Here is a 22,405-nt window from a genome sequence, read left to right on the forward strand (position 1 = left end):
CCTGGCAATACCTCGCACTGTTAAACATTACTATGTGACCCAGCTCATGAGAACACAGCCATTTAAAAGCTAATACACGGCTGTTCCCTTGTTGTGAAGAAGCAGCCTGCAAAATTGGTAAACTGTGGAAACAACCCTGTTGCTTGTCAGCTGGTGACTCGGTTAACAGAAGGTGACCTAGCCTCACAAGTGAATATTGTAGAGCCCTAAGAAGGAGTTGACTCTTAAACACAATGAATAAAAAGAAGTCAGACACAAGTTCTGTGGTTCATGAGATAAACATCCGAAGTAGGGAGGCCTACAGAGACAGCATCAGTGGGCTGTGGATGGTCTCAGACTTCTAATGTGTGGTTTTGACGAGTCATAAAGATGACCCATGGATGTGATATAGCTCCATGGTGGGACATTTGTGTAGCATGCAGCAAGCCCTGGGTTCATTCTCCAACAGGTACACACACACACACACACACACACGCACGCACGCACATGCACACACACGCACGCACATACACACACACGCACGCACGCACATGCACACCCACACAGCAGAAATAAGAAAGGAGAGGGAGGGAGGGATGGGGGAACAAGAAGAAGAGGAGGAAGATGAAGAGGAAGAGGGAGAGGAGGAGGAGGAGGTGGTGGAGAAAGAAGCAACTTGCCGGTAGTACACTTTCCTTAGAATGTGTAGCCCTGGATTTGATTCCTCATAGAAACAAATGATTACCACAGAGTGGTAGAAAGTACAACTAGACAACTATGATAAAAGTTGATGAAATATTCAACTTACCTAGTAGAACTTTAGTGTACTTTCTGTATCTCAACAAAGTGGTCAACAATAAATCTGGGATGGAAACTCATTGGCCTCGCTTAGGGAAGACCCAGCCTTATTTGGAACTTGCTAGGACCAGAGGGAATGAGAACAGCGTGGCCAACTTGTGACTAGCAGCTTTCCTAGACAGAGTTCACGTTCTGTCGATGAGTGAGGGCCACACAGTAGTCTATGAACAGAAAAACAAGCCCACCACACTATAGACAACTTTTACCCAAGTTGTATCCATGCTTGGGTAATATACAACAATTACTCAAGCACGGAACTAAGTTTTTAAATTATTATCACAGTTCTGAGGATGTGAAGCCCTTTCTATAGGTGGAACAGGCACAGGTTAAATAAACTGCCCAGGGTCATTTGACTCATTAGTGAGTCATCCTGGCCCAGGGTGTAAACCCAGGTCTGATTCCAGCTCGTCTCCCAATTATTAGGCCATACTGCCTCCCTCTGGTTTTATACAAGTTGCTGGAAGATTCTGGGACACATGCTGGAAACCTAACTGTAGATCCCTTCTTTATTTCATGAATGTTTATGCCTTCCCTAAAGGAGACCGTCCTAGCAGGGCTGTGTGCTTCTTTGGTTGGCATATGAGCACGGTTGGTTGTCCTGAAGAAGTGCCAGACTCGAGATGGTTGCTCAGCCTCTCCTAATCACTTCTGCATCCACACCACTTCCTCTAGCTTGTCAAGACTGTAAAGAACTGGGGCAAAAAGACATCCTGCAAAGTCACGCCGGGATGGGCCTCTAGCCATCTCCTGATCTGCCAGCCCATTAACCTCACTCTCAAAACAAGAAATAAGGTTAAGTTGGCAAGATGTGTGCATAACAAAGCAAACACGGCTTACTTTCCAAGAGTTCACAAGCTGTCCGCTTAATAATCTGCCTCTGCGTTCTGCCAGCAATCTGATGGCGGAAGCGATGGATGCCAAGCCTGTTGGTTTGTGGTTTCTCGATTTCAAAATACCAACAAAGCCATCGTAAGCCTCTAGCCTCTTGGTGTTACTCTGTTACACTGTGATCGGGGATCTCATGAAGTGGTTCTGCAGCCCTGCCTGTAATTCCCTCCTATCTCCATGTAGGGCTGTGTACATCTGTGAGGGAATCCACTGAGTCTAGCTAGGTACATGCCCACTCCCCCCGCCCCCAGACATCAAACTCCAAACCCTTCTGATGGGCATAGGTCCCAGTCTTCTCCGTATGAAATGCGTTCCTCTCGGCAGAGTGGAGTTGTTCTGTTTTCTCCGTCATCTGCTCCCTCAGACCATCTGTCCAGCAGTGGCTATAGCTCTCCTCCCCGTTACTTCTTCAAATGTCTAAAACCACCACCATGTTTTGCTCAGGATTCTCACCAGCCACAGCCACTGTCTAATGCAGCCCTCCTGACTCCCGCTTCTGGCCTGCCGTCTTTAGACTCCTCCATGGTGGTGGAGGCGTAGCCACCTTTCAGTCTGTCATGTCATCTGAGAAGCTCAACTAATATGATCTATTGCATAGAAACTGCTCGTCATCCTCACTGGGATTGTGTGGATTTGAAACACAATCTCTATCTTTAGAGCTCCCGATCAACAGAAATCATGGTTTCCAGAACGCCTGCAGAGAAGTGAATGTGTTTCAGTCCATCACCTACGTGTATCAAATGAGGTCCTAACACTGGTTGCCCTTGTTGTTCTCTCTTTATAAAAGAACCTGAGGTCCAAAGTAAAAGCTCCTCAAAATCACACAGTGATTTAATGGTGGCCTAGGAGGGTCTCAGCCCAGATCATCTTAGTAAAAAAAAATCCAAGCTCTCACCCCCCCCATTTCCTGAGTGTCCAAGAAGAGGTAAAGGTGGTCACAGAAGGATCAGAACTGCTCCTAATGGTAGCATGTGCCTGAGACAGCTTAAGCCAGAACTCAGGGCTCTGTTCAGTGAGAAGGAAAGGGGAGGAAAACAGTTCTCAGGACTACTTTTCAGGTCAGGAACTCAGGCTTCCAACATGGCTAATCTGTCACCTTCCACATCCTCTGTGGAAACCCAGGACATGTGGATCCCCTCAGTATCACTGCCTTTACGTTTCTTCATTTTAGCATCAACCATTCCTCGGACATGCTACAGACATAGACGGCTCACAGCTTTGACCAAGGGAATCCTCATAGTTCTTTCCTTCATAAGGCCTCTAAATTATCTTGGTAAAGAGGAGGCTAAACATAACTGCTTTGGAGAGCATCTTATTGATTGCAGGAAGGAGGCTCAGGCCAGCCTGCCTGGGGCTGAGCAAGGGCCAGGCCACACTGATCCCAGGGGCAACAGCCATCGTGTGAAACACTTAAGAGAGTTCCAAGCTGGGAGGAGTCCAGCATTATTCCAGAGTGGCTAAGGGGGTTGAGTGTCGGAGACCACACGAATCTCTGAGACGGTATGATTGGTAGAAAGGAGATAGTCAAGATGAGCAGGCTCTATCTCAGCTACACACAGCCAAACTATGCAAGAACGGAGGCCTCAGTCACTTCATGTGTACAACAGGGTAAAGAATTTGAAGTTCAAAGGACTCCTGGGCTCATGGGAGGTAAACCTCTAAGAGCTTTGTAAGTTATAAGTCCTCACATGAACAGAACTGAGTTTGTTTTCTTTGTTATCATACATGAGAGCTTGGCTGCTCTTCTGTCTCAAACTCACCAGTGACTCCTCATGTGTTTGGACTCAGATCCAAACCCCTCCCTCAGCCACATACTGGATGCTGAATGCTGTGTCCTGCCTACCTTCTCAGCCTTCTGTATATTATCCCCTCTTCTCTGTGTGCAGCCCTGCTGACCCCTAGATAATTTTTGGAAAGAACTATTTGTATTACCTGAGGTCTCTGTACGTCCTTCTGCCTGGTACACCCAGACCCAGGTGTTTTGCATGGCTGGGAATTACACTTCAGATCTTATCTCAGTGAGACCTTCCCTAACCACAGCATTCATCTCTGTTCTCTTCATAGAAACAGCCACATGTCATAGGGTCGTTAGGACTTTTAATAACTGCTTTAGTTTAATAGACATCTTTGAGAATTTCATTCAAAACATATTTTGATCATATTTATCAACACGCTTCCCATAATCCTTCTCAGATGCTCCCTGTTAGCTAGATTTTCTAGCGATGGATAAAATACCATGATCAAAAGAAACTTGGGGAGGAAAATGGCCATCTCATCTCACAACTCTTAGATCACACTCGGTCACAGAAAGAAGTCAGAACAGAAATTCAAGACAGGAGCCTGGAGGCAGGAACTGAGGCAGATCCATGGAGGAACAGTGCTTGTTGGCTTGTTCCTATTGGCTTACTCAGCCTACTTCCTTATACAGCTCAGGACCACCTGCCCAGGGCTGGCACTACCTAAAGTAGACTGAACCCTCCCACATAAATCACTAATGAAAGAAACACTGAACAGACTTACCTATATGCAGTTTCTCAATTGAGAGTCCCTCTTCCAAAATGACTTTAGCTTTTGTCAGGTTGACACAAAAATAACCAGCACACATCTTTCCTAGCTGCCCCAATTTTCTACTACTACTGCTACAACAACTTCTCCCCCTCTTCCTCCTCCTCTTCATCATCATTCTTCTCCTCCTCCTCCTCTTCCTCCTTTGGTTGTTGCATCAATCAACTCCAATTTGTGCTGTCTATATATTTCTTGGTGTGCAGCCACTCACTAGAGAGTGATCAACCTACCATGAGCCATATCTTCAAAGAAAACTGACTGTCCATGCTTCCCCCAAAGCCATCAAACATCCATATCTCCTCAGTTAGCTGTGGGGACGCTTGAAGCCCATCTCACTTCATGCTAAAGCCACACTAACTGGCTTGACCTTGTGGAGGCAAATACAGCTTCTACAAGTTCATGAGAACTGCCATTCTGTCATGGCTAGAGGACACTCTTTAGATTCGGGCTTCCCCTACCTCTGAGTCTTATAATCTTTCTGTCCCTTCATCTACGATTGTCCCTGAGCCTGGGGACATAAATATGATTACAGGTGCCTCATTTGTGGCAGAGCATGGCACAGTCAGGTGTTCTCTGAACTTGAACAGTTGTTCATTTCTGCATCAACCACCATCTACTCACAAAGAAATGTCTCTGACCTTTCATCAACTCCAGTTTGTGCTGCCCATGTACTTCTGGGTGTGGGGCCACCCCTGGATTGTGTTTGATTTCCCAGGAGCCATATCTTCACAGAAAGCTGACAGTTCCTCCCTACTAAAAGCTATCAAATGTTTATAGCTCCTCATTTAGGGGTGGGGACTCCTGTGGATCAGGCCCTAAACCTAAACACAAGTTCTTGGTTGCCCCATAACATTCATTCTGCCTTGTCATCATATCTTGACATCATTACAGTTTACAGGGTTCACAGCAGGGTAAGACTGTTGTTGACTTCCCCCAACCCCAGAAGCCTGCCTAGCACTTTGTAATGCTGTGAAAACTGCCCAGCAGGGAGGAAGCTTCCTGGTCAGTACCAACTTGACTGATTTCTCCATGCCCTGTGATAAGTGTGTGTGCTGTCTTTAGAGTCTTACCAAGTTCTGGTGGTCAAACCAGAGCAGTGGCAATAGACTGTGTTGTTTCGGGGGTCTCCAGGACACCTTTGACAACTCAAGGGGAGATATCTTACACTCAGCACTGGGCTTTTTATTTGGCAACCTATAGCTTCTGGGAGAAGCATTAAGTCCTATGCAGAATAACTACAATTAACTCTTTTGTATTATATATTTTTTCATATATATGTATGTATATATGTATATGTGTGTATATAATATACATGGCTATAAAATAGTAGGTTACTATTTAGCTTTCTCAAACATCCTTGGAATTAGTCATCCCTCCCCACCCCTCCTTGCCCTCCCTCCTATCCCTCACCCCTCTTAAGCCTCTCCTCCTGTTATTCCCCTTTCCCCCTCCTATCACCCTGTTCCACTATCCTTCCTCCCTTAAGATCTTTCTTTCCCTCATCACCAATGATCTTTCTGGGTTTCTATGTTCTACAGATACTCCAAATTAACCACAAGTCTAAGTCTTGATGCTAAAATCCACATAAGTGCTTGTCTTCTGGGTCTGGTTACCTTATTCCTAGAGTTTTGTAATATGATCACCTACTTGTGTGTGGCCTTCCTTCTAGAAAGTCAGCTCCATGAACATAAGGGGTTCGCTTCCTTTGCTCACTTTGAGATCGTAGCCCTTACTCCTGTGCACAGTAGCTACTATGACACACTAATGACTAAATGAATAAATGAATGTGTGGGCAAGCCAGTGATTGGCTGAGAAGCCCTACTTATTTCCCACATGGCCCCTTACTTCCATCCTCTCTCTTGTGCCCGCCCTCTCCCTCTCTCTTACAGGTATGGAGACATGGTGCCTAAGACAATTGCTGGGAAGATATTTGGCTCCATCTGCTCCCTAAGCGGCGTCCTGGTCATTGCTCTGCCAGTCCCCGTCATAGTCTCCAACTTTAGCAGGATCTACCATCAGAACCAGAGAGCAGATAAACGCAGGGCACAGAAGGTAAGCCTTAGAGGCAGGGTTGGGGGTGTAAGAAGGGTGGGGGTCTCAGGCAGCCTTGCCAGGCCTAGATGCCTTAGAGGATTCCTGCATAGACTCCATCTGGCTTGGAAAGGTGAGGCACTGTCATGTCCTCCTACCCACCAATGTCCTCAGTCCCAGTCTGCTGTGAATGCAACAAATCTTCAGTTACTGACACAGAACCTGATTGTCCCCCGTTTAAGTAGTCTATTGAACTGAGCCATAGCCCCATTTCTATACCCCTAGCCATGGCTGCCAAACAGCTCCTGGCTCCTCCTTGTCCCACCCAAGAGCTTACCAGGAAACAAAATGTCATTTTCATATCCTGTTGAGGACCCATACAAAACCAAGTGACAAAAATAAATGTGAAGAAAAGAGAAAATGAACACTGTGAGAAGAGAAGAGAGTGTGGCCACTGAGTTCTAGGTCAAGTGGAACATCAAACGTTAGTAAGCACCAGGGTGTCAAGTCACAGAACTCAGTCGATGACTAGAGAGTCAGCATCAGGCCTGGGCAACGTTCTGTTACGCCAAGTCCGTACTTAGAAGACAAGTAAGTGAAATACCACTGTCTACCCATACAGAGCAGGATGCCTACAGGCTGCTGTGCCCAGAAACCCTTCTCTTTTGGCCTTCAGGCTTCTCCCTGGGACAGCAGAGCCACGCCCCAGTTCCAAGGTATCATCCAGAGATGGTTCCTGGCAGTAGTTTTACAAGGGTCCTTCCTGTGTTATTTGCATTGCTGTGACAAATGCCTGTCATTTACAATTAAAAGAAGATGACCATTTGGCTCACAGTTTCAGAAAGATTGGTCTGTCTACTTGGCCTTCAAACATCATGGCGACAGGGGGAGCACATGATGGAAATTGTCTTCATCTCTTGACAGACAGGTGGCAGAGAGGAAGGAAATGCCAGTGCTCCGCTGTCTTTCTTTTTTTTTAAATCTGAGCCCACAGCCCACATACTGGCACCATTCACATTAAAATGGGTCTCTCTCTATAGACAACATAGATACTCCCTGAGTGTACCTCACCAGTCTCCTGGGTGATTCTATTCTAGAGTAGAATAGAAGGGATATCTGAAGGGACGTGTCTACTTCCCTTTTGATCTGGGATGAAAATGGCACCCTTATTGTGCAGGGCTCTGGAGGTCATGACCCGTGTCTCTGTGTACACAGAGGTCAGTCTCTGTGTACAAAGGACAGAAGGGCACCTTGTTGGAGGATGAGACGAGGATTTTGCTCTCTGCATTTTATTCTTTCTTCCATCCCTTCCCTTCCACAGACATTTATGTAAGCACCTTCCCTGTGACAGGCCTAACAGCTAGACTGTTTGCTCCCACTGGCAGGAGTAATTCCTGGGTAGCAGGAATCACTGTACAAAAGAATCTAGAACCTCAGAACAGGTCTGTGCATACTGGCTATAACAAAGTTATAAAAGGCCACAAGTTTAAGCTAACTCTGAAACAATGGTTACACAACAACTTACAAAGAACGACAAATAGCAAAATATACAATGAATAATATAATCATATACTAAGCGTGTCCCCACACCCAAAAATGACCTCTGTGTGTCGTTGTGTTACCTCCTCCTTACCTTCCTATTCCCCTGCACCCATACCTGGTCTGTAATTTTTGCCAGCCTTAAAGTCTTTCTCCTGAGGTCCTCTGTCCCCTATAGCATCTGCCTTCTATCTCTTTGCACAAGGTCAAGGTCTCCCCACTCCCAGACACCCCTGAAATGGAAGTCTTACCTTTCCCTGCTCAGGGCAGCTGGTAAATGTGAACAATGACTAAATCCATCACACCGGGCTCCCATATCTAAACCCCGGGGCCAGGGAATCCTGTGGCACATGCTGCTATCCACCGCCCCCCCTAGTTTCCCCCTCCTGCCCCCGACAAGCACAGACACAGGTTTTTCCCCCCGCAGAGCTGCTAGGGTTCTCAGAAGTGCCAGGTTCCATGGTGAGAGCCCCTCCAGAGGTAGCTGTGCTCTGGAGCCACCTTTCCCTTCCTGCCCACACCATTCCTACTTCTCAAAGAAGCTCATCCCCAAAGAGTACAGCATTGAATGTTTCCCTCAGACTGTATAAAGCTTATGATGTGTGATTAAAATCCAGAAGGGCCAACTCTGGCTTTTTCCTCCCTCTAAACCACTCAAGAGGAGCCCTCCCCAACCCCTTTCTCTATCCTTTGAAATAAGTAAATATTTACAGTGTTTTCACCTAGCCTGGATACTGTTTCTCCTCAAGGTCGCACAGCTCTGTCTCCTTCACCTCCGGCTTCCTGTGAGAGGGAAAAACAATACTGTCTGCTCCCAGCTCTCAATCCGTCATGGTGAGCCAAGGCAAGGCCGGCTCAGGGGACTTAGTGAAAGTAGAGAGACAGGACAGGGAGGAGGTTAGGGGAGCTGATGATAGTCTTTAGCCCTGACCATGCTTCTGGGAGATTCGAGGACATTAAAGTAAGCTCCAGCCCAAGTACCTGGTGGGTAAGGCTCCAAAAGAAATGTGTGCATCCCATCTACCCACGCGCGCAGGGATATCTTCTCTGACCCAAGGGAACTAGAGATGAGCCAACATTGTCCAGCAAAGGCACTTGGGATAGGGCTTCAAGAAGCTTCCACCTGCCATAGTTTTACCCACATTCGTTGGTTTCAGGAGAGATTGTTTTAGTTTTTCTGACATTTTTACTTTTGTTGTACCGGGGTTTAAAACCCAGGGCCTTGTTTGCAGTAGGCAAATGCTCTATCCTTTAACTACACCCTCAGTACCATATCCTTTATTTCTCAAGGAATATTTTATTGGAATAATTATAGATTCACACGTAGTTCCATAAATAGACCTTTTATGTACTTTGGCCAGTTTTTGTCTAATGCTAACATTTTATAAAACTATACAGTACACACATGGTATGAAGCAACCTCATTCACCCGTCCTTAGACTGGCCCAGGGGCTTTGGTTTGGGTTGTGTTGCTGTTGTTGTTGTTGGTGGTGGTGGTGGTGGTGCTGGTGGTGGTGGTGCTGGTGGTGGTGGTGCTGGTGGTGGTGGTGCTGGTGGTGGTGGAGGTGGTGGTGGTGGTGCTGGTGCTGGTGGTGGTGGAGGTGGTGTGTGTGTGTGTGTGTGTGTGTGTGTGTGTGTTTCATTTTCTTCACCCATGCAGCTCCTGGAGACCCAGAAGCAGCATGACTGTGAGAACACACTCTTACTATGCCTTCCCTTTTCCTCTACTCCTGGGAACTATTTGTCTGATCTGCACCTATAAAATGCTTTCATTTCCAAGGAGTTGCATATGTGTACTCATTCGGCAAATAACCTTTAAGAACTGGCCTTTTTCATTCATATAATTCCCATACAGTAATTCAAATTGTATCACTAATCCCTTATTCCAGGTCTAATGGTACAGGCCTGTAATCCCAGATACTCAGAAGGCCGAAATGGGAGAATCGTAAGTTCAAGGCCAACCTGGGCTACATCATTCAAAGCCAGCCTGGGTAACTCAATAAGATTCTGTCTGGAAAAAAAAATTTTTTTATTTAAAATCCATTCACCAAAAATGTACTTTCAGTTTTCCCCCTCAGTAGTGTTCCACTGGATGGTTCTGTTGAAGAACATCTAGGATAGCAATGGTTTCCAGTTATCACAAACAAGAGTGGTGAGCATTTCTGTGTTTATATCAACATGTCTCAATGTCTCTCTGATAAATGTCTAAGTGTACAACTGCCTGTGTATCCATTTCTCCCTTGTCTTCCTTCTGCCCCTCTCAGGGCAAGATATACAAAGACTCATGTGCAGGGTGTCCCTGCCAGCTGCCAGCTGCCAGCTAGGAAGTCTCAGTTGTTACAGGTTCCTCCGGGGTCACCGAATGATCTTGATCAGTAGTGGTACCTGGCTGAGTCCAGGGTTGACAGTGTTGTACCGGATCTCTCTCCTCCCACCCCAAAGTTCCATTTGTACCTGTTGAAGATTCAGCTTCCTTGGCTTTGGCCTGGAAAGTTAGAAACGTACCAGGATGAAGATAAGCTCAGGGAAGAAGGGGAAAGACACTTTGAAAAAGATGCTGTATTTGGCTTCCTAGTTAGAAGACATGAGCTGAATCCTTTCTAGTTCATTCTTTTAGCTTGGCTGAGTGGCTTGCCCCAATGCACTCCATGTTTTTTTTTAAATCAATTCATTGTTAATTGCTTGGCCTTCGAAATAGCCCACATGGCCTCTACATTCTCTTATCTTTCATGGCGTCCTTATGGTTGCGGAGGAGAGTGGAAACTGACCAATGCACACAGAGACTGGGTCCATTTACAATAGCTTTATAAGCAGACTTCCAGCCAACCGTGCTTGCTCTTCCTCCTTTGGCTACCACAAGCTTTGCTTGAACTCCTGCTCAGTGTTGAGCCTGCACTGGATGCTGGCAATAAAAGAATGTGCACAAGCCCAAGGCTCTGACCGTCAGGAACACAAAACCAAGCAGAGAGCACCACCCCGTTTTACATGGAAGGATACTGTTCTGCAAGCATGCCTCAAACCTCTGAATCCCGCTTGGGAATGATTAAATGATACGCTATGTTTGATGTGACAATCTTCTACTTTAATAGAATCCAGAGTGAGATAAGATTAAAAGAAGTGCCACAGAGGAGGACAGGAGAACCTTTCATCTCCGGAAAGTAATAAAGACAGAGCCTACATATGAGAAAGGTCTGGCTGTAAGTGGCAATCAGATTATATAAGGCTATAATGAGCTTTACACAATTGGATTTCCATATGCAGCCTCAATACCTCGCCTTCCCCCAAAGTGACAGCAGCCAACTCCATGAGCTGTGAGGAAGTCACTTGACTATCAGCATCTACCATGGGAGGGAGGCAGCGGAGTTACTAGGCAGACTCGTCTTGGACATGGAGTGAATGAATGAATGAATAAATGGTTCTCAGAAATGGGGAGTGACAGGAGCAGCCCATGGGCCTTTCTTTTGTATGTCTTCCTCTTCATTCTCTCCATGTAGAGGAGCAGCCATCCTTGGATTTATAGGAAGACCTTCCAAACTTAGTTCTAGCCTCTTCCCTACATTCAAAGACCAAGGAAAAGAGTTAAATTGTCCCCACAAGGAGATGCTAGACAGTGGGAGAGTTGCCAGGAAACAGGGGACAGTTCATGGCCTTTTCTTAGCATGTGAACCAACCAAGGCAGGATAGCTGGGAGAGGATAACAAGAAATGAAAATTGCCACAACTCCCCAGACTCCTTCTTTCAGAGTCCAGGTACATGTCATTGTACCCAGAGGCAGGAAGAGGACCATCCACTCCAGAGTAGGACAAGAATCTCATGGGCTCTTTTTTGTCTTACAGCACTATCTTAGAGCTGGTTCTAGACCTACAGAGCCCAAGCTATGTACTTTAAGCCAAAGGACTTTCCTCCAGTCCCAGACTAGATGTTTGGTGCTCTGTTTTTTGCTATACTGTTGTTATGGCTAATAGTCATTAATGGAGAAAAAAAAGAGCAGCCAGCATATATCATATGCCCAGCCTTTCCTATTCCCTCAGCAATCAAGATGAGCTTGGCCCAAGATGCTATCAGCCCTTCTATGGGGTGGGGGTCAGGGGGTTGTCTGTTGAGGACTTTCCCAGGAAGGGTTCCAGTCATGGTAGGTAAAGCCAAAGTGATATACTGGAATATGTTCCTTTTTGCACATGTACACCAGCCCACCTCTATATACAGTATATCCGTCCCACTTCTGTGCGCAGCATAGATGTATATTGATACATCCATTGATGTATCTACTAATAACTTCCAAAGTCAGTCGTGGACCTATAAATACACTTCTTAACTTTAAAAAGATAAAGAGCCTCGTGGTAACAAAGAAGGCAAACCACCTGCCCTCCAGAGCTTACGTTCTACCACAGGAGAGAAACTGCAGCAAGACAAGCAGGTATGCTGCCTTAGTGGTAAGTACTAGGAGGAAACGGACAAGGCAGTTAAGAGGTGTGGCTGGTACCATTGCTCTCTTCACTTTTTTCATAATTATTCGGGAACCTAAAGCATGTGAGGAACAAACCACACTGGAATCCAGAAGAGAATCAGGACAGCTAGCACACACAGTCCTCTAGGGTCTATACAGTCTCGTTAGGGACAGGAGATAATCAAATGGCATAAGCCATTGTGAAATACTGATTGGGAAAGGTAACAAATGCTTCAGGAGAGAGAACTTGAAACTGGGATATTCCTTCTACCAAGACTCTACCCAGGCTGAATGTTTGTGAAGATTCCTGGAGTCCTGACCATGGCTAAATTGCAAAAGTAGGTACACGGGTCTCAGATCCATTCTATCATCTTATAGAGCTGCATAAGGTGAGACCACAGGAGCTCATTTTCCCTTCTCAGACAATGCTGGGGCAGCTCAGTGGGCAGCTGCTGTCATGGGCTCTGCCAGGCTCGCTCTTCTCGTATCTTATTGTCTCTCTTATTGTCTGCCAATCACAGAAGGCCCGCCTTGCCAGAATCCGTGTGGCCAAAACAGGGAGCTCCAATGCCTACCTGCACAGCAAGCGCAATGGACTCCTCAATGAAGCTCTGGAGCTGACCGTAAGTGTCCAGAAGACCTGGCAGAGTAGATAAAATAGAAACATGTTTTCTCATCCACACATACCAGCACTCCCCAGAAAGCTTCAATCTAGACTCTGACAGAGACATGTTTCCAAATGTTCCCACCAACATATCTCTCCCAGAAAATATCACTGCAGCCCATAAACCCACTGTTGACAAGGGCCCCCAGCCCAAGACCAGTATGTTTTATGGTGATAAGTCCTAGTATGGCTTATCAAGATTTTTCCATGTCCTTCTATCTTCTATGAGGAAATGGAGAGGCTGGAGAGAGGAGAAGACATCAGCCGTATCCTTGATTTTTTTTCTCACTAGGGCACCCCAGAAGAGGAGCACATGGGCAAGACCACGTCACTCATCGAGAGCCAGCACCACCACCTGCTACACTGCTTAGAAAAGACCACTGTGAGTTCCAGCCTACTGCCCCCTCAGGCCTCATCCCTGACCTTCCAAGACTGTACGCACATTATCATCCTAGGCCAGATAGTTTAATCCATCCCCTTCCTATCCAAAACCATAGTCTCTCAGCCTCTAGGATGAAGACCCTAAGGGGTGAGGCAAGGTCACCAGAGTAAGAGATCAGCTGTGTCCTACAGCTCTAGAGAAGAAGCCATTCCCATAGCCTTCCCATTCCCCTGTAACACCAACATGTGTTTTGATTACTGAAGACTAACTTTTGTTTTTCATCCCTTAGTTCTAATGGACATCACCCTCAAAGACTCAAGCTGAGCCTGAGGGTAGATTTTCATCCCACCCCTGTAGCTGAGTTGATGCAATCCATGGGTCCCTTTCATGCCTACATTAATGAAGGAGGCAGAATATATATTCTTTAGCCAAGAATTTATCATTCCCAACCCCACTTAGTAACTTGGCAGTTTTGTATGGAGTTCGGATTGTGAAAGGCCAAATGCTAAGGGGATCATGGCATAGGGTGCCCCAGCTGGAATGGGAATGATGCTTGTGCCTTATTGACAGCCTGAGAGGAAGGGCAGTAGGGCCAACCCTGAACCCTTGGCAAAAGGTGCTAGGAACCATAGGGTGGGAGAAGTCAGAAGAGAAAGCTGAAGTGAACATCCTCCTGTTCCTTTCCAGAAGTTCCCTGGACCCTAGAGTCAGGGCTCAGCACACTCTGGAAAGGAACTTCTTAATTCCTAGTAGCTCATAACCTGGCCTCCCAGATGCTAGATACCCCTTACTCAAAGCCAAAAATGGATACCATGGATGACAGTTGAAACCCCATGAGATCTTCTGAATGGAAAGTGCTCTGTAAACACAGGTCCCAACATCTATGGTCAAAAACCATCTATGCATATCTAGAAATTCTCCTGAGGAAACTGAGCTTGCCAATGGGATAGGCCCAGACCCCACTGCCCATTCCAAGTTGCATGTGCTGGGTGGAATGTATACATTTAAAGGACATGGGTGAAAACCTTGGGGTTTGAAGGGCTGGAATGTTGGCATTGGGGGTTTAAGAGATGGAATGCTGGGGTTGGAGGGATGGAATGCTGAATCTGAGAGAATGCTGGATTGATTGCAGGGATGGGATATTGGAATGCCAGATTTTAGGGAAGGAATGTGGGACCCCTGGGCGGAATGTTGAGATAGGAAGAGAAGAATGTTGGTGTGGAAAGAGTGAATGTTGGGTTCAGCAGGCTCCTATCAGAACCAAGGGGTGAAATGTTGGGACAAGAGCAGAATGCTGGCAACAGGGGCTGGAATGTTGAACTTGGGGGGTGGAATGCTGGGATTGAGAAATTGAATGTCAAGACTGGAATGCTGGAATGTACAACCAATGGTGTTTCTATCTTCTGTTGGCATGTTGTCCTGTAGGGGTTATCCTATCTTGTGGATGATCCCCTGTTGTCTGTACGAACCTCCACCATCAAGGTATAACTTTATAAATTCACTTGTTCTTCTCTGACTCTTGAGTCTGTGGATCTACTCTGCTTACCCCTAGCCTGGTTTTCTGCATGTGCAGCTGATTCTTCCTGGGCTTATGCTGTCTCTGCTGTCACACCCAGTACCAGCTCAGGCTCCCAGTGGTTTTGCACCCAAACTACCCAATTTCCTTTCCTATTCTTCCCTTTGACCTTCCCAGGGGCTAAGAGGGGACAGTGGGATTCAGCTTCAAGGTTTCCTCTTGAATGCCAAGCTCTATGCTACCTCCCAAGTTTCCTAGAAACTCCTGGTATTGGCTGACAGGGGACTCTTTTATCTGAACTGTTCTTACACTTCTCTTTCTCCTTATTCTGACAGTCTTAGCCTCACTACCAATGCCACAGAGCTTTAATCACCTTAGCCAAGCAGCAACTTTCAAATTGTCCTGGCTTTAGCTACATACAAGCCACTCTTGTGGCCTCCAGTCAAAACCCTGTTAATATTCTCTTCCCATGCTTACACTAGGAAATCCCTAGGACCCAGGGAATCCTGTACTGCCAGGTAGTTAAGGATCCGTATGCTATAACTAGAGGGAAAGAAAAAGATTTAAAAAAAAATCTTAGCCCTGGCAATTTGACCCCTTTGCATTCAAGGACAATGTTCCTCCAACTTTATGAAAGGTCCAAAATGTTTACAAACTTATGTCACACTTATAAGTCACCAGATGTGTAAAGATGAACAAGAAAACTCAGATTCAATGACTTCTGAGCTTACTGAAAAAAATCGATTCCAGCTCTGATGATACCACTAGGTCTCTTCTCGTCCTTCTTCTCAAAGCTGTAGATGGAGTATATGAAACACAATGATTGAACAACTGTGTCCCTGCCCAATCTAATGCCCAGGGATGCCAATCTGATTCTTTTGACGTTGACACCTGTGGAAATGAAACCCCTCCCAAACACTTATCTGTAATCCGGGCAGCCCCAAGCAGACAGGCAGCCAGACAGAGACTGGAGCTCTGCCCTTCCTCCTTTCTTCTTTTTCACTTTCTCTCCTTCCTCCCACAGAACCACGAGTTTATTGATGAGCAGATGTTTGAGCAGAACTGCATGGAGAGCTCAATGCAGAACTACCCATCCACCAGAAGCCCTTCTCTGTCCAGCCACTCGGGCCTCACCACCACCTGCTGCTCCCGCCGTAGCAAGAAGACCACGCACCTGCCCAACTCCAACCTGCCGGCCACCCGCCTGCGCAGCATGCAAGAGCTCAGCACCATCCACATCCAGGGCAGTGAGCAGCCCTCCCTCACCACTAGGTGGGTGGCTTCCATTCCTGCCACCCCCAAAGTCTTGAGTCATTCCCTTTCCAGAATTAAACAAGCTCAGCATTAGAACCTCGGGGATCCCCTAGTGGCTCCCTTTATCTACTGCATGGGGCCCCTCTGTTTTCCTCCCCCACTTACCTTCTTCTGCACTAAAGTTAATCCAATGGTCTCCGTGGGCTATAGGATGATACTGTAGCAGTGTAGGTCAAAAGTGGGTTTAAGTGGTGGGGGTGAGGGACTCAGAACGAATTCAAAACTTGAAAAGATGGACTATGGTCATTTTCCTAAGAAAATACTTTTCTCAGCTGTGTGGTATATACGGCTAATTCCAAGCTGAATGTGAGTCACAAGTGGACCTTTCCTTCTCTGTATTTAAGCCATTCCCCATTAATCCAAATAAGTTAGAGAGTTCAGAAAACGTAAAGATCATAGCATCACAAGTGATAAGTCCACTGGGCTGGGAATAAGTACTATCTGCATGATTTGGTAATTGTTAATAATAGTTAGAATGGCAATTAAAGGCTGATTATTAAAGGGAGAGATCAAGGGCCATTGAGTTCCTTGATAGAACATAGAGCAAAAACAGTGCAGGGAATCAAGGGAGAACTGGGTGCCAATAGCAGGAACCATTTTCACTTCACTCTTTTCTATCCCAGTCGCTCCAGCCTTAATTTGAAAGCAGACGACGGACTGAGACCAAACTGCAAAACATCCCAGATTACAACAGCCATCATCAGCATCCCTACTCCCCCAGCTCTAACCCCAGAGGGAGAAAGTCGGCCACCCCCTGCCAGCCCAGGTCCCAACACGAACATTCCTTCCATAACCAGCAATGTTGTCAAGGTCTCTGCCTTGTAAAAACACTGGACAGAGGGCCTGAGGGGGTAGTGGGGAGTAAAGGGGGCTGGCATGTTGGTGGGTGGCCACTGGGACCACTCCCTCCCACTATTTCTGCCTGCCCCATTGCACCTCCAGCACTGAGACTTGTGCCTGGAAGGGAAAGGAAACAGCAAAGGGTACCCAAGGATCCCCCTGCTGGAGTGGACATAGCCCTGTGACATTGCATCTTACTGGGGCCAGAGGAAGGGAGGGGGTGGGTAGGGGATTGGCCATTAGGGGGTGCAGGCTGCTTGCCTGGACAGGGCCTGGTGGGGGTACCTCAGACCAAATAACAGTTGTTTCTGGAGACCCCAGTGAGGAAAACACAAGACCAAGAGCAGCCCAGAGGCCGAGTCGTCACATGCAAACAGGAAGAAATTATAACACTGTGTATTTAAGCACCTTTTTCAAGGATCTTAATGGATAATATTTATTCATGGGAAAAGGTGGAAAACAAAATCATCAATGGATATTCGTGAAATGTTTTTCTCCACGAACCCAACACCTTTAAACCAAAACAATGCATTTTGTGAGGTTGGTTTTTATTTTTCTTCTTTTATAGCAAAAGCTTTTAGGCTCAAAGTCAGTTACTGCTGAGTTCTCTCCCCATTCCCTGGATGGGTGAGGTCACCTTAGCCGGGCCCTCACTGCCCAGCTGACCTGCACAGAACTGTCAAGCAACCACACAGCAAACCTTCTGCTCCGTTGGTCCGTCCGTCTCCTTTGTCTCTGTACCTATCTGCTTCACCTTGGCTGTTTCTGTGTCCAACCATCTGTCTCGCCGTGGACAGTAAATCCTTCTCCGTCACTGCCAAGTACTGCAGACTTGTGCCTGGGGTCAGGCCGAGTGAATGCCAATACAGAAAAGAAAGGAAGCCAGTGGGCTGAGTTTAAGGGTGAGGTAAGTCTATATTATGAACAGAGGTGCTTCCCTTTTAATTGGAACCACTTATCTTTGCAGTTTAGGTGGGGGGGTGGTCTTGAAATTGAAATCAGCAACCTCAGAAAGCAGTTGTTTCTGCTATGCCCCAATGAAGACAGAAGCACCAAGAAGCTCCCACAGTTCCAGAGCGCCTTGCTGTGTACCCTCCTTTAGGATCCACCATGAAGTCCATGCGGAGCTCTGCCAAGAGGCTTCATGAGCATCTTCAAGTGAGGAGGATGGGAGGAGACCCTGGCTTACCACCCAAGGCGGTTCCTAAATAGAACTGTGAAAGTTAAGCTTGTGTATCTCATGAAGAATGTTTCAAAGCAAGAAAGCAAGCAAGAGGCTCTAGATGATCATTGCCTGGTCTAAAAGATGCCTTGAGGTCTGAGCCCTCATCTCTGAAGATAGCTAATGTGTGGAACCACTGATGACCTCCACACAAATGAGGGAGTGCAGATTATATCCTGAAAATGTGGATATGTTTGTTCAAGTTATTTGCAGGGTAGTGGGCCTGGGAAACAGTGTTTCTGGAATCTTCCTAATCATTTTCACCACTTCACAGCAGAGCAAGTGAGCCTCAGGGTTAGTGACAAGAGTCCTTTCCTGCCCTTCTCAACCCCAAATACTCTATTGCAGTCTCTGAAGCCTAGGATCTGAGGCACATGAGCTGTTTGGAATTTCTTACCCATTCTACAGCTGTTTAAAATAAAGATAAGCTGTTCATTTACAGCTCAAACTCTCTCTACCCACTACAGCCATCTAGATGAGTTTTAACTAGACAGCGGTTAACCTGAGGACACTCATGGGGCTTCCTGGTTCCAGCCCCAGTGACCCTGAATGCAGAGGAGTCCTGGTGTTTTGAAGCGGTACCAAACCAGAAAGTGGCTAGAAGGGTGGAAGAAAGGGGCCCTTCCTTCCATGTTTGTCTCCCTGTCTTCATCCTCAGTGGCCCGACAGTCCTTTCTCCTAGACCTGGCCTCAAGATTTCCCCTTATAGGAATGGAGTGGTTCTTCCAATCTAGTAACTTCAGACATATTTTAGCAGCCAAGGCATAGAGCCAAGCTAGACCCAATTTTAGCAGGTAGGCCAAGTAGTAGAAGAGAATCTTCCTTTTGAAGAGTGGATCATGGAACAAAGGAATGTCTAGTTGCATGATAAGCCCTAAGAGCTGAGTGGAATAAGGAGAAGAGTTGAAAAGGAACACTTGAATTCTCATACAAACCACCGTTCTATTTCAGAACAAGTCGTTAGAGAGTTAGAATAATGGCTGCTTCAACCAAGGATCTCCATGTCACTTGAACAGTGCACCAACGCAGCATACTGTGCTTCTCATGAAAAGAAATATATTTTAAAACCTGCACCTCCAAAATTCCATTTTTACTGACTTCAGAGACCTGAATCTTGTGTTGTTTCTATTTCATCTCCAAAGCCCATATCATGCCAGCTCCTAAAAATAATCATTAAACTGTCTGCATTTTCATTCCCCCATTTTAGTCTTGACAAGAGATAAGGAACCCAACTCACCTATGCTCAAAGATACCAACCCAAGAAAACAGCTCACAGCCATATCTGCTAAAGGGGATTCACGGGGAAGCACAGCGGCAAAACTTCGATCAACTTAGTAAATCTGATTCATCAGCTAGTAAGGCAACAACCAGGATACCACGTTCTTCTGGAGACCAAGAGCTCTCTGATGCAATGACTCACGGTGTACAAACCATGTTAGGGTATCAGTAAATTCCCCACTCCACCACTCCATTCAACCTTACTTAGCATTGGTGATGAAAAAAAGAAAAGGACAAAAAAAAAAAAAAGACTAAGACTACACTCAAATAATAAATGAAAATAACTTGGAAAATACAGTATTGAGCATATGAGAAATTAAAAGACTAATTCATTTTACAGTGTAGAAAGCTAAGATGCAGAGAAGTTGATACCATCAAGGCAATATAGTCTTTAAGGATAGAATAGGGACCAGAGCACAAGACTCTTTGGCTACTGGTCTAATGTGGTTTGGTTTGGTTTGGTTTTGAGGTTTTTCATCACACCTCTTGCCTCACAGAGCTACTATGTTGGAGAAGAACCATCAAAGTTGCCATGTCATAAGGAGACACTCATGTGTAAATGTCAACATGACTTGATATAGCTCTTGGAAATCACCTGACTGTACTAGTACAAATTATAAACTTAGAAACAGTGTTTCTTGTGTAGAGCCAGCCATGGGTGATCACTTCTCTAAGAAGTAGATGAACAAGCGAATGCCCAAGATCTTTCAGGCAAACGTTTGACTTTCTCAATGAGGAGGAGGCTTGGACGATGACATTTCAAAGCATACTATTGCTTCTCACTACAATCTGTGAAGAAGTCACCTTAGTAAATTTTTGATTCAGAGAGAAGAAATGGGCACAAAGAAGCTGGATGCCTCACTCAAGGTTTCACAGCACGCGAGTGGCAAAATTATGATTTGATCCAAGACGTGGGTCCTGGGAGTGTCTTCTATATCCTGCTCCATTGCTCTAAGGCTTGCTCATTTTTAAAAGCCAGATTTCAAGAGTGTTGATTAGGGGAAGGAAGCATTCCTGAATTAGCAGGACCTCCTGAAATACACCATTATTCTGTCCTCATTCCCAGTTTTCCTAACTAGTCTCAAGCTCAGGACTAACTGTACAGAACCTCTTTCAAAAGACCAGTAGATAGTCTCAACAGTTGAACATTCCTAGTGTATGACCACATTGATCAGATGTTAAGGAAGTGGTGGATGATGTCAACTCTGCAGTTGACAGAAGTCACATACAGAACTGTGGAGGACTTTATACAGTTGTTTTCTCTGCAGTTCAGGATCGTGACCTTTTCTTGTCCGAAAGCAAGTAGGGAAAGTACCTGGGAGCATTATATGCCTAGATCATTTTCCTTGTCTTTTTAAAAATAGCAGTAGTGACTGAAATTGAACTAGCATTAGATTTGAAATTGTTAATGGATTCTAGTGATTCAGGCTCCCTCATTTCAATTACTAGGTAACTAAGTAAGGCAGAAGGATCCCAATACTGTTCATTTGAAGTAATAGCTTCCCTTTCATGCTAGCTAGCATGGTAACCACCATAAGAGGAACAGGAGACACTTTTATATTTCCTCTAAAGAATTCTCATTACTTGCAAAGCTTTAAAGTGATGGGATAAAGGAAAAACAGTCATGACCCATGACACTTGGAGGCCAAACAGTATCAGGAAAAGCATTAGAACCAAGGGAAAGTGGCTTTGAAACAAAATGGCTTTTTAAAGGGGTTCCTTGTGGGTCTTGTTTTTTATTCAGGATATTCTACGTTTCTCATCAAATGTTGGAATGACATTTATCTTAGCAGGTTCTTAAACTGTGCTGGCTGATAACACATTAGCCAGTGCAGGGCACAGACCCAAGTCCTAGGGGACTCCTTGGACCAATGGACTATTTTACAAACCAGGGAGGTGGGAGGGATGGTATATTTTTGATAACCAGACATTCCAATGTTTTCCTTAGAGGTCATGCGCTCCCATTAATGTTCTTGTGGAAAACATCAAGTGTGTTCTTTTCTATTTTCGTATAATTATTGGGCTTTGCTTACCAACATCACACTGGCAAAGAAATACATTGTATAAAACTGCAGGAAGACAAATGTGAAAACTTTCTGTGGGGAAAAAGCTCTTAAGTTTCTTGTCTTCTTTGAAACTGTAGTGCAAATGTTATAACATGCATATCATTTACAGTATTGAGTCCTGTGCCACTGCTGTACCTGATGTATCCAACCTGGATTAAACAAACTATGTGCCACAAGCTTTCAAGTCAGGTTTGCCTTTTTAACACCAGTGTTTTCCTTTCCAAAAGTACTGCCTTACACCAGCCAGCTTTCCAGGCTGCTAGATCAGGGACATAATCTTAGGTGTAAAGGCCTCATCTAACCAGCCCTCCCCCTCTTCTCCTTCCATGTAAGCAACTCTATTACAACTTCCTGGCACTTCTGGCCTTCCTACATGCCTCAGACAAGTTCACTGTTTTAACAGCACAACACTGGGCTGAATTTGTTTACAGCTCTCTCTTAAGGACCAGTTACTAAACAAAAAGGTTTTTATATATCCTCTAATACTTGTTCCACTTAGACCAAGGTCTCAAACCCATCTCCCTCTCCCACTTCCCCTCTCCCTCTAAGACCTGATGGGCAACAGAAGTACAAGCTCAGACTTGTCATATATCTTTGACTTCCTATCAGTCACTTTTTAACTTCTTCCCTTCAGTTTCTGTCTTGATTTTAAAGGGGTTGGATGGGGATAGGGTGTAGTTAAGAATCTTGAAGATCTGCTTTAACCTTAACAATTCTGTTGATATGAGAGAAGCAGCATTTTCATGTTCTGCCATCTGACGACACACATTTAAATCCTTTCATTCTCCACAAACAACAGATCCCAATGAAAACTGT

The 22,405-nt window shown here is 45.6% G+C and overlaps 1 protein-coding gene across 3 annotated transcripts in view; it reads left to right on the forward strand.

The window, feature by feature from the left end:
* Kcnd3 (potassium voltage-gated channel subfamily D member 3) overlaps positions 1 to 21,766 on the forward strand; it is a 217,375-nt gene extending 195,609 nt beyond the window's left edge. Inside the window, exons 3-8 of one of the 3 annotated variants that reach the window (NM_001270962.1) lie at positions 6,180 to 6,342; positions 12,829 to 12,930; positions 13,264 to 13,353; positions 14,779 to 14,835; positions 15,894 to 16,141; positions 16,807 to 21,766. In NM_001270962.1, the coding sequence (NP_001257891.1) occupies positions 6,180 to 6,342; positions 12,829 to 12,930; positions 13,264 to 13,353; positions 14,779 to 14,835; positions 15,894 to 16,141; positions 16,807 to 17,008 (862 nt within the window). In that variant the 3' untranslated portion in view covers positions 17,009 to 21,766. The remainder of the gene's footprint in view (positions 1 to 6,179; positions 6,343 to 12,828; positions 12,931 to 13,263; positions 13,354 to 14,778; positions 14,836 to 15,893; positions 16,142 to 16,806) is intronic. The other 2 variants (NM_031739.3, NM_001270963.1) reach the window with 2 other exon arrangements.
* The last annotated feature ends 639 nt before the right edge of the window (positions 21,767 to 22,405 follow it).

Source organism: Rattus norvegicus, chromosome 2 (assembly GCF_036323735.1).
Source record: "Rattus norvegicus strain BN/NHsdMcwi chromosome 2, GRCr8, whole genome shotgun sequence".
NCBI lineage: Eukaryota > Metazoa > Chordata > Mammalia > Rodentia > Muridae > Rattus > Rattus norvegicus.